Source organism: Ammospiza nelsoni, chromosome 12 (assembly GCF_027579445.1).
Source record: "Ammospiza nelsoni isolate bAmmNel1 chromosome 12, bAmmNel1.pri, whole genome shotgun sequence".
NCBI lineage: Eukaryota > Metazoa > Chordata > Aves > Passeriformes > Passerellidae > Ammospiza > Ammospiza nelsoni.
Genome location: NC_080644.1, coordinates 12,535,975 through 12,548,900, shown reverse-complemented (window position 1 = coordinate 12,548,900; position 12,926 = coordinate 12,535,975). Strand labels below are relative to the sequence as shown.

General features: G+C 49.3%; 1 protein-coding gene across 1 annotated transcript in view; it reads right to left on the bottom strand.

Annotated features, from left to right (window-relative positions):
• Positions 1 to 12,926, bottom strand: part of TOX2 (TOX high mobility group box family member 2) — a 175,064-nt gene that overhangs the window by 30,959 nt on the left and 131,179 nt on the right. The window contains exon 4 of the mRNA XM_059480832.1: positions 406 to 645. Coding sequence (XP_059336815.1) covers positions 406 to 645 — 240 coding nt within the window. The remainder of the gene's footprint in view (positions 1 to 405; positions 646 to 12,926) is intronic.

The window sequence follows — 12,926 nt, the reverse complement described above, 5'->3', positions numbered from 1 at the left end:
AACCCATGAGGAAGGAGGAAGAAGCAGCATGAAGAAGAAACCCAGGATGACACCCTGTGCCCTCCATCTTGCTTCCATCCACAACACACTAAAAATCCCAAAACCTCAATTTCTCACCAAGTGATACACCTACACTGCTCTCTATACACCTATATACTCTCTATATACTCTCTATAGACTAGAATCCACATCAGAGTGGATTCCAGTCTATTCTGGAGTTTAGGAAACTTTCTCCATGAATGAGGGTCAAAGTCAGTGCTCCCCTGGGGATCAGGACACCCCAAAGCAGACAGAGAAATATTCCCTGTGCCCTGGGTTTCCACACAACAACCAGAAGTCTGTGGTTTTATTTAGCACAATTTACCCCTCCCCGAAAAGCGCCAAATGCGGCGCGACTGCGCGTACCTTGTAATGCGACTCGGTCTCCTCTTCCTGAGTGGAGCTGGAGGGAGATGGGGTGGCAGACTTGCTTCCCGGGGGCGAGGGGGAGCCGTGGGTGACCCCGCTCCGGATGCCCATCTGGGAGATGAGCTGGGACTGGCTGAGGGCGCCCATGGGGCCGCCCAGCATGCCGGGCCGGTTGAGCAGCGGCACTTGGCGGTTGGACTCGTAGGATGCGGCGTCCGAGTGCACCATCTCCTGGATCTGAGGGAGGAGGAGGAGATCATTGTCACTACAACATTAATTCCTTCATTCATTTATTAATTTTCCATACTGCGAAAACAATTCAAGGCTGATTTATTGTTTAAATTGCTCTACATGGGTGGGAAAGTCTTCCCTGAGCTCGCTCCTGAACAAGGCGAGGGCTGAGCACTGTGCACCCATTGCTGTGCCCATGAGCCAGACAGAGAGGTGCTAAATCAGCTTTGTGTGTGGGGCTGTGTGCCCAGAAGGTGCCCCTGATTGCCTCAGGGATCGCTGGTGGCTGGCACCTATCAGGGATCTGAAAAAAAACAGTTCATAAACAAGTGATTTATGGCAAAATCACCAGGAGAAGGGAAGCTCCTCCAAGTTTCATCCAACCTGGCCTTGGACATTTCCAGGGATCCAGGTGCAGCCACAGCTTCTCTGGGCACCCTGTGCCGGGGCCTGCCCACCTTCACAGAGAAGAATTTCTTCCTAATATCCCATTTAAACCTACCGTCCTATAAATTAAAATCATTCCCCCTTGTCCTGTCCCTTCATCCTTTGTCCCAAGTCCCTCTCCAGCTCTTCTGGAGCCCCTTTAGGCACTGGAAGGGGCTCTAATGTTTCCCCAGAGCCTTCTCTTCCCCAGGTGAGCACCCCCAGCACTCCCAGCCTGGCTCCAGAGCAGAGGGGATCCAGCCCTTGAAGCATCTCTGTGGCTCCTCTGGACTCATTCCAGCATGTCCAGCCCCTCTTCACCAAGCAGCAGATGAGATGAGATGAGATGAGATGAGATGAGATGAGATGAGATGAGATGAGATGAGATGAGATGACAAACCCTGCTGTTATCTGCACCAAGACCCCATTCCCAGTTTGAATCATTTTCCCCAAAACCCCATTTCCCCCCAGGATCCATCCTTGCTGATCCAGTAGAGCCTGGTTCCTGCACAGCCTCATCCAGCCATGGAGTGGGAGGGAGGCAAACCCTGCCTGAAACACTTGCCAGGCCTTTTCCCTTTTACATTAATCTGATTAATGCTAACACGAGTTTAAAGGCCTGAGCTCCTGATCAGCCCACTGAGGTGCAATCCCTCATTACCAGGGGAGCTTTGCCAGCTTCATCAGCAGCACACACAGAAGGAAACCCAGGGAAGACCTGTGAGGCCTCCAAAGGCTTCAGAGGACACAAATCCAAACACAAACCCTGATTTACTGCTGCAGGTCAGGAATCAAGAGCTTTACACCACACATTTACACAGACAGAATGTTCTGCTCCCCTTTGGACTCTCCAGCAGTGTCAGCAGAACAGCTTTCCCTGGATCTGCCCTTTTCCTGGATTAATTGTGAAGTGAAGGGATTGAACTCATAGGAATTAAATAAATTCCTGCATTTCAACAGCAGAGTCTGACTGAGGCTGACTTAGGGGCCGCACTGAATTGCTGCCCTTGGCTTTGGTGGTGTCAAGGAGGCGGCAGGGCTGGCTTTGCTTAGAGGCAAAGGGGCACAGAGCTTAATTATGCTTTGGTTAGGGGCATAGAGATTAACTATGGCAAATTTTGTGTGCCCTTAAAACCTTCTAATGTGCCCTTGAAACCTGAATATGTGTCTTACTGCAGAACTCTGGCTGTCCTGGTCATAAAGACATCGAGGATGATGCACCCATGGAGACAGACACCAGGCTTGGCCAGCACAGGAGGCACCAGAGATGTAAATTTTGCATTTAAACCAAATTTGCAGAAGTCATGGGAATGGCCTGGGTGAGACAGGGACTGTGCAAAGTGGGGACACAGCTCCCATCTGCTGAGCAGCCAGCCATTCCCAAACCCCAGCCAAAAAAATGTACATTTGTCTTGGGTTTTGTCAGTTTAATCCAGACCTTTCATGTTGGAGAAGATCTGCCAGCTGCTAAGGAAAAAGAATAATTTATTGTCCTTATTTTAAATTTAAATGAAGGGAAAGTTTAGAAGACGGGTGTTGGAGAAATGGGGCAGGCTATGAGATGTGGCTTAAAAAATTCTAAAATTTAAAATAGCTTGCTCACGTTTCAGCCACAGTAGTCTCCTGAGGAAATACTGTATTAAGACAATTTTTTGAAACTTTTATTATGTGGCCAATGGACCACAACAGCTCTGTTTATCCATTAAATATGTAATCACACATTTTTCTTTACAGTGCATGCTATTTATGCATCAGAGCAGAACAAGTCCAGGAGTGCAATTATGGATATGGGCCACATGCTGTAAATGCCTCTGAAAATTTGTAGGAAAAACCCAGGAACCTGAGCCTGGCTCAGAGAGCCCCATGAAGCCCCATGCTCATAACAGCTCCATCACAGAACCCTTTTAAGGAGCAGAGACAGCATTTTTCCTGGCACATTCTTCTTCCAAGGATATCTTAGCCTAAATGCCTTCTCCCAACTTACATCACTAAAGGGACCCCATAAGAAGGATGGGCACAGATTTTATTGAGGTGATAGGACAAGGAGAATGGTTTTAGACTAAAAGAGGGTTGGTTTAGGTTAGATATAATGTAGGAGTTTTTTACAATGGAGAATCTAAAACACTGGCACAGATTTTCCAGAGCAGCTGTGGCTGCCCCTGGATCCCTGGCAGTGCCAGGCTGGACAGGGCTTGGAGCACCCTGGGACAGTGGAAATGTCCCTGCCATGGCAGGAGTGGCAGTGGATGGGCTTAAAGGTCCCTCTCAACCCAAAGCATTCTACAATTGTATGATAAAAAAGTGCTTTTAGTTGAATATTGTTGGTCCTTCTCTCCCTCTCCCACATCTCCATCTCTTCTCCCCCAGTCCAGGAGGCTCTGCAGGACATGCATAGCTCCTCACATGCACCCTGCTGACCAGGAGCTGCCCCCACCATAAGGCACTCACTGCATTTCTCTCCACTTTATTTATTTATTTTTCATGCAATTTTGGAAGCAGCCTGCCAGGCTGCCACCTCTCCATCACTCCTGGTGACGGCTCCTGGTGTCCCCAGGCATGGTGGAAAAGCCACTTGAGTTTTCCAGCTGTAAAATATTTGGAGTGAAAATGAAGGTGAGTTGTTTGTGTGCAGCACTGGAGCTTCTTAAATAGCATCAAAGGTAGGGAAAGGGTTACTCCTGCTTCCCCCTGCAGGATCCTGCTGACACTGAGCTATTTCAGGGGCACCCAAAGCAGGTGATCCCCCCTAAAAAGACCCAAGGAAAGAGAGATCCCCAGGAGCAGGATTTTGAGATGATTCCCTGCAGCAAACTGCCTAATTAGCCAAGGAAATGATGAATGAAACTGTGATCACGGCAAACCAAAGTGAAAGGAGGTAATAAATGCTGTGTGAAAGAAAACAACCTGCTCCTGTGGGATGCAGTCCCAGCCCTGGGCTCAGTGGGGCTGTCCCATGCCTTTCCCTGCCCCACAGAACCCAATGGAAACACAGTGGAATTAAACATCCCCAGAAATGTGATCAGCTCCCTCTCCAGGAGCAGAGGCTGGGAGAGGCAGGTCAAACCCCATCTCCTTCCCAGGAATTCAGCACTGCAAGCTCACCACGAGGTGCTGCAAAAGGCCCAGGATGGGTTTGCAGCCTGTGCTGCAAACATCTTTCATGTTTTGCATCTCAGAGGAAAGCCAGAGTGCAATGTGATGCAGTCATAGCTGAAGTAATTAAGTGCACCTTACTTAGCAGATTCCCAAAGGCTGTGCTAACTCAAAGACAGCTCCTTTTTTCCCACAATATTTCAATTCTTTTAATGAATATGCATATCAGGCCCATAAATGCTCCAGCTAATCCAGAGAAGGAGAGAAAAACAGGCAGACAAACAGCACATGGTCCATGTTCCCTGTTGTGGGGAGAAGGGGAATTTCAGGAGTGACAAATGCCATGAGGAACAGTCCAGCTGGGGACTGGGGTGCTCTGCTAACACAGATAATGCTTCAAATGAGCCAAGCCCAGCTTCAAATGCACTATTCCCCAAAATTCTAATGAAAAAAGCACTCCCAGGCTGGGGGTGCTCACCTGGAAAAGGGAAGGGACCAGGGAGACCTGAGAGCCCCTTCCAGTGCCTACATGAGCTTAGGAGGAAGATGGAGACAGGCTTTATAGCAGGGCCTGTTCTGCCAGGACACAGGGTGATGGTTTTAAACTAAAAGAGATGATTCAGAGTAGATGTACACAAGAAACTTTTTATGATGAGGGTGTTAAACACTGGCACAGGCTGCCCAGAGAAGCTGTGGCTGCCCCTGGATCCCTGGAAGTGTCCAAGGACAGGTTGGATGGGGCTTGGAGCACCCTGGGACAGTGGAAGATGTCTCAGCCATGGCAGGGGGGTGGAATGAAATGTCTTTAAGGTCCCTTCCAACCCAACTCATTCCATGGTTCCATGACTCCCACCCTGTGGCATTAACATTGTCTGGAAAATCCCTTCACCCAGGATTTTTCTCCTGGGAAGCTGAGAAGCCTCAGAGAAAAGGAAAACAATTCTTCTCTCATTTGCTTCTCCTGTGTTGTGCTTACATTGGAATGTGTTTGGAGATTGTTTACCCACAGGTGATTGTTCCATTGCATTCTGCTGGGAATTGTTTTCACTCTTTGGCCAATCAGGGCCAAGCTGTGTCAGGACTCTGGAGAGAGTCACCAGTTTTCATTATTATCTTTTAGCATTCAGTGAGTATCCTTTAGTATAGTATAGTATAGTATCGTATAGTATAGTATAATATAATATAATATAATATAATATAATATAATATAATAATAAATTTGCCTTCTGAGAACAGGGAGTCAGATTCATCATTCCTGCCTTTGTTGGGACATCCCTGCAAATACAATACCACCCTTCCCAGGGTCAACACAGGTGGGCTGAGCCTTCCTCACCCAAGGTCTTCCTCTCCAGGCAAGGCAAGCAGCTACTCCAGGGGCAGCCACCAGGCTCATCCCCAGCACAGCTCTCCTCTCCTTGGGTTTGTTCCCAAGAAGAAGCCATTCCATTATAATCACAATCAGCCAGGGAGAGGAATTATCTGCTGAACAGCTTTGAAGCAAAGTTTTCCCAGCAGGCTTTTTCTGTATTGAAGTTTCAATGTAAATGCATCACCATAGCTGAAATACTTAAAGATGATTTACTTAAAAAAAGAGAGAGAGCAGGAGAGAGAGGAGCTGATAAGAAAATATATCCCCAATTACCACCCCTCCTCTTCCCGATTTGTAACTGCTCCTAATAAACTTTCATGGTCTGTGTAAAATGCTTTAGTGCAGTGACAAATTTCTGCTGGAATTTGAGATGTCTTGTTCAGAGTAATAGCTATCTCACACAGGTGCCCAGCTGCTATTGTAAAATCAGTAAGCATTTAATTGAAACAAATGACTATAATAATAGTACATTATCCCTGCAGGCTCATAGCCATAACAGTTTTAATTATTGAGTTAAGAGTCAAACTAATTTATCCTTTAAAGTAACAGCCACATCTTTGGTTCCACCGATCATCCTATTATGAACACGAGGGGAGCAGTTGGGAAGGATTTAAAAAGGAAGTAATTTATTTTGGAGGAGGTGGGGGGCATTTATCACAGGGCAGAGGATTTCCCTGTGCTCTGGCATTCCCAGCTGTGGCTGTCACTTCCCTCCTGGCTCCCAGAAGGACTAAGCCAGCTCCTGGGCACCTGGACCTCTACCAGGATGCCATGGGGGGGCCCAGCAGCAGCACAGGAGCCCATGGGAACTGCTGGTGCCAGATTTGGGGGTTTGGGCACATGGAAATTTTGAAATTACAGTTTGTCTTCATTGAACACAGTGGGAAAAAAGGTTTTACAGGTTCAAGCTTGAAAACATGATCTGAAGGAGCATCTCTGAACTCAGAGCCAGGCAGCAAAGAGGAAGAATCCACATCCAAGGTTTTATAAAAGCATTTCTGAGGTACAGACATGCCCTGGGGCAGGTCTGAAGGCACAGCTTTCCCCAGCCCTCGGTTTCATGAGCCTTCCTGCTTTTATGGTGGTGGCTGTGACATGGGGGATCTAAAGCACCTCTGAGAGCCCCTGGGGCACCACACAGGGAGGGGATGGTGAGAGGAGGGTGGCAAGGAGGGGAACTCCTCCATGTGGGGGTCAGAACCTGCCCAGGGGGTGGATTCATTTATCATATCCTTATCATATCCCCCTGTGGCTGATCCCTGGAGCAGAATGCAGCCTCCATGGCCAGCCTGTGCTGCGAGCCCTGGAGGTCATAGCCCAGGAGCTCCCAGCCCATCTCTGGAGCCCACAGCCCATCCTGGAGCTCCCAGCCCATCCCTGGAGCTCACAGCCCATCCTGGAGCTCCCAGCCCATCTCTGGAGCTCCCAGCCCATTCCTGGAGCTCCCAGCCCATCTCTGGAGCTCACAGCCCATTCCTGGAGCTCCCAGCCCATCTCTGGAGCCCACAGCCCATCCTGGGGCTCCCAGCCCATCCTGGAGCCCACAGCCCATCTTGGAGCTCACAGCCCATCCCTGGAGCTCACAGCCCATCCTGGAGGTCACAGCCCATCCTGGAGGTCACAGCCCATCCCTGGAGCTCACAGCCCATCCTGGAGCTCACAATCCAGCCTGGAGCTCCCAGCCCATTCCTGGAGCTCCCAGCCCATCCCTGGAGCTCCCAGCCCATTCCTGGAGCCCACAGCCCATTCCTGGAGCCCACAGCCCATCTCTGGAGCTCACAGCCCATTCCTGGAGCCCACAGCCCATCCTGGAGCTCACAGCCCATCCCTGGGGCTCACAGCCCATCCTGGAGCCCACAGCCCATCCCTGGGGCTCACAGCCCTGGAGCTCACAGCCCATCCTGGAGCTCCCAGCCCATCCTGGAACCCACAGCCCATCCTGGAGCTCACAGCCCATCCCTGGAGCCCACAGCCCATCCCTGGAGCCCACAGCCCATCCTGGAGCTCACAGCCCTGGAGCTCACAGCCCATCCTGGAGCTCCCAGCCCATCCTGGAGCCCACAGCCCATCCCTGGGGCTCACAGCCCATCCCTGGAGCTCACAGCCCATCCTGGAGCTCACAGCCCTGGAGCTCCCAGCCCATCCCTGGCCAGGCTGGAGGGCTCTCACACTTTCTCCTTCCCCAGAGCACTTGCAGAGCACCATTCCCTTCCTGCCCTGGCCAAAGACACAGAGCTCTGCCCTCTCTCATGTTCCCCACCCTGCTCATTGCTCTGGATGCTTTTTGCACATCTCCCTCAGCAGTACCCACCCAAAACATCTCCCAGCCCTTTTCCAGAGCCACCATCTCTAAGGAGAGGAGTCCTCACCTTGAAAGATCAGTTTTGCTTCTGCAAGGGGGGCAATGCTGTTTTCCCAAACACACATTCTTTATTGGGGATCTGTTTACCATGCCAAAAGTTCTGCCTTGTGCCACCTTCCTGCTCCTTGCAGCATCACTGCCAACTCCACTGGAAATTATTTAATGAAATTATTCATTATTTCCTTTGGCAGAAACATAAAAACCCTCCAGCAAGACAGAGTGACAACCAGCCCACCAAACCTGTGTAACACTGGCTTTGTATTGTTCAAATTCCTCAATAAATTTTGCTCTTGCAAGTCAAAAGTCTTGCAGATGTCTGGGTGTGTTATGCTAACACTGTTACCTCTATCACCCAAACCTGTAATCTCATCAAAAAAGATATCAAGTCAGTTTGACAAGATTTGTTTTCCATCAGCCCATGCTGATTGGCATTAATTATATTACCTTCCTTTAATTCTTTATTAATTGAGGCCTGGATCTGCCACTCCATTATTTTGCTGAGGATTGATGACAGACTGACAGGTCTGTAATTACCAGGGCTGTTCTGTTTCCCTTTTTAAATATTTGCACATTAGCTCTTTTCTAGTCCCCCAGAGCTTCCCCAATATTCCAGGAATTATTAAATTATTAAATACCAGCATTAGCAGAGCTCCTCAGTTATCAGAAGCCATGTACAGACAAGCTCAGCCTGATGGCTTACAGGGAACCTGAGCAGACAAATATGAGAAAAGAAACTTTTCTGCTTTAAGTGCTTTAAATAAACCCCTGATCTTTCCAGTGAATTTTGGCAGTTTCAGGTGCAACGCTCCCAAACATGAAGCTTCACCTTAAAGCCACACAATGTCCCCAGACAAGGCTCCCAGGGCTTCTCCCAGTTGTGTTTATGTGGGGATGGACTGAGAGCAGCCCTGAGGAGGACATGGGTGGATGAGGAGCTGAGCATGACCTGTCCATGAGCACTGGCAGCCCAGAAACCCAACTGCAGCCCGGGGTGATCCCACAGGGAGGGCAGCAGGACAGGGACAGGACAGGCAGCATGTTCCTTCTGCTCTGGTGAGACCCCACCTGCAGAGCTGCCCCCAGCTCTGGGGACCCCAAAGGAGGAAGGATGTGGAGCCTGGAGTGACCCAGGAGGCCACAGAGGTGCTCCAAGGGCTGGAGCCAGGCTGGGAGAGCTGGGGTGCTCACCTGGAGAGGAGAAGGCTCCAGGGAGAGCTCAGAGCCCCTGCCAGGGCCTGAAGGGGCTCCAGGAGAGCTGGAGAGGGACTGGGGACAAGGGATGGAGGGACAGGACACAGGGAATGGCTCCCACTTGTCGGAACTCAGCACATCCCTCTGGGTGTCCAGAGCTGCCAAGGACCTCATTGGGGGGCTCAGAGACCCTGGAACACTGCCCAGAATACCTGGGGATTTGATTTTGACCCCTGGAGCAAGTTACCAGCTTTGTATGAGGACCTGAAAGTCACACAGGTTTGAACGGTGTAATAACAAAATGATCACAGGGTGAAAATGTAGATTTTAGGATTCTTGGTATGGGGGTTATGGGGACAAGATGGAGGAATCAGGGCATGTCTAGCCCTTCTTCTTTCTTCGTGTTCTCCATTTTCTGCAGTGATGTTGGCACTTCGGGATTGGTTTAGAGTAGAAGTGCACTGTCTAACATAGGTGATGGGTATTGGGAATTAAGTGTAAATATGTTATATGTAGTTTGTAGTATAAAAGGACAACACAATGAGTGCCTGTGGCTGCCCTGCTGAGCAGATCTCAGCTGGGCAGGAAGAAAATTTTATAGATAAGAATTGATAAACAACCTCAAGACCAAAAAGTGAAGAGTCCAGACTTGTTCTTCAGTTGTGTGGACCGAAGCAGAGACATCCTGCACATCTCGGGGCAGCAATTAACAACAGCAACCCGAACCCCAGTGCCAGAGGGCAGGGATGGATGGGATATTGGGTATTAGGAATTGTTCCCTGTGAGGGTGGGCAGGCCCTGGCACAGGGTGCCCAGAGCAGCTGTGGCTGCCCCTGGATCCCTGGCAGTGCCCAAGGCCAGGCTGGACAGGGCTTGGAACAACGTGGGATAGTGGAAGGTGTCCCTGCCATGGCAGGGGCTGCATGGTTTTTAAGTCCCTTCTAAGCCCAGCCATCCCAGGATCCAGTGATCTGGAGGATCAGGGTGCCCCTGGCACTGGGAGAGCAGCTGGGCTGTGCACGTGCCCCATCAGTGCTCCTGCAGCTCCCAGCTGGAGAACTGTCTGTAAATAACATCTTCAATAAACTCCATGTTTTTTTAAAGTGCATTATTTTACAGATAAAGAACAAGCCTGATAATTCAGTGAACATGTTTGCAAATAATCTATCCCATTAATTTCCAGCCTGTTTTCTGAACACGTTATTTAGTGATTTTGCAAAACCCATTTGTAGAGGAAGGGAATTGATACTCATCCAGGCAGAACACCATAACACCACCACCAAAAGCTGGGGCAGAATTCCCTGGAATGGGCACTGGGAGGTAATTAAACAGCAGCAGACCCTGACCCCCCTTTTTTTATAGCCCATGGGGGGGTATAAAGCTTAATAAAATTGTCACAACCCCTATGTGTGTATTGGAAAGACAGGGAGAAGCAGCTGTGGAGGGGAGTGGGAGCAAAAGGAGCAGATGATAAAAATCCATGGGTGAAGGTGAGGGGCTGAGGGGGCCAAGATGGTGCTGGGAGCTGAGAAGGGTCTGCACCAGCCTTGAACCCATCCAGAATGATTCCCTTAATCTGGATTTCTGTCTCCACACTCGAGGTGGAGGGAGGAGTAGACAAACTGATCATGGAGTATTTTTGTTGCATTATTTGGGTGTAATGGTGAGGCCAAACCATCCAAAGCAAGGGGAAAATATCTTTCAGTATCAGACCTGTTTATCCATCAGATTTTCTTTCATTTTTGTCTTTCACCTTTGAATCCCAAAGACACTGGTGAAACATGGAGTCAGTGTTAAAAGCTTCTACAATCAGTACCCCTATAAACAGAACTTGCTGCTTCCAAGGCTGGGGTGACACTCCACAGGTGGTGTGGGGCTAGAGGTGGTCCCTGGCCACATGTCTGAGGTGCCCTTTTGCTCATGAATGTGAACTGGGGATCCTGCTGAGCTGTGCACTCCATGGCACCATCACCTGCCCAGCAAAGCCATCCCACAGGCCAAGGATGGGATGTGAGACACAAATAAACTCCTGAGAAGCAGAGATCTGGTGTCATGGAAATAACCCTAGGCATTAAAAAACATAAGGAAAAACAGGAAAACACCAGAGACAGAAAGTTTCCCCATCTTCAGCTCAACAGAGATTTCTTGGGGGGTTTGATTTTCCTGGTGGTTGCCACATCCTTGGTGTTATTAGATGTTTAACATGCTGTGTTACAGCTCAGCCTCCTTATGAGACTTTGAACTGCTGGGATGGACTAAAGTTCTGCTCCAGGTGGGTTGGGGGCCAGTAATTTAATTTCTTTTTTGTGGAAGCAGCTTGGGCAGGGCCAGAGTGTGCTGTGCTGTGTGTCCTTGCCAAGGCAGGATCACACTGAGCCCTTCCCCAGGGAGAGCACCCTGGCACACCCCTGGTGATAACCATGGAACTGTGCCCAGCTTGGCAGGGCAGCAAGAAGCTTCCCTTTGGCTGCAGAAGGTGCTGGATTGTGTAAATCCAGGTGTTTCCTTCTCAGGGGGATAAAAACTCACATTGGCAAGAGCACCTCCAGCTGCCGTGGGACCCATCTCAAACACTCCCCTATCCCAAAGCTGGCCCCCTCATCTTCCCCAGCATTTACTGCCCCCTCCCTGGCCTTGTGCAGCTGATTGAAGCCTCTCTGCACTCCCAGCTTCCCTTTGCTTTCTGTCTCTCCTGGCTCTTTTCACACATTTTAGATATTACATTCACATAAAGCAATAGACTCACAGGTAATGAGAGACATCCACGTTTTATTGCATGGAGCATTAAAAAAAAGGAGAAGGAGAAGAAGGCAAAAAGAAGCAATTTTAGAACACAACAGGAAACTGGGAAGACTAGATAGAAAACTCATCCCAGTGGGATTAAACTCTGGGAATGAATTTTAACGGGTTTTTTTTTTTGATTGCAAAGTCTCACAGCCCACTTTTTAAGCACCATAAGAAACGCTGCAGCATTAGAAAGAGTTGGGTCCCCAGTGCTGATCCCACATCTGCACACAAACCACAGCTCCTCTGCACATCTGCAAGGAGCTGCCCCCTTTTTGCCCCCACTCAGTTTCCCTCTGCAGGCAGATATTGCTGGGATTATTGTGTTAGTTTGGAATAAGTGTTTCATAAGGGCCTCTTAATACCAGGAATACGAGTGTGCAGGGAAGGAGGATGGCTCTGTGGCTCAATATGGGTTGGGAATCTGTAGGATTTTCAAAGCTGGAGCACTTTGAGGCAAAACTGAACCTCCAGCACACCAGCTCCCCACCAGCACAGTGATGCTCCTGGCCTGCAGGGGAGAACTGCAGGATGTGCCCCGACCTCCCTGCATCACACAAACTGTTACCAGGAGGCACAGCCAGTTATCTTCCTGCCTTTAATTACAGCAAATGCTGAACACTCTTAAATTAGGTGTGAAAAGCCCAAATGATTCTGTACATACAAAATTAATTGCAGGAGGGAAGAGGAAAGGGAAACTCCAGAGTCAGATGCTGTAACTTCTGTTCTGACTCTTGACAATGGCAAACCCATCTCATTTCCTAGCCAGCCAATACAACTGCTCTTCCAAGTTACAGACAGGCCAAAATCTACATCAATGCAGATTGAAGCCATACAGATTTAGGAAGTGCTCACTTAGGTTCCAGCACAACTTTAACCTGATGCTGCTCTGCCTGCCCTGTGCAATGCAGTTTATTGGATTAAATGTAGTGTATTAAGGGAGACCAGGGGAAGAATATTCAGTCCGGCAGCATCTCTGTCCTCTTTGGCTTTCTCATAATGGATAACAAACACTTCAGAGATTCATTTATTTCCTTCTAACACCCAGACAGGCACTCAGTT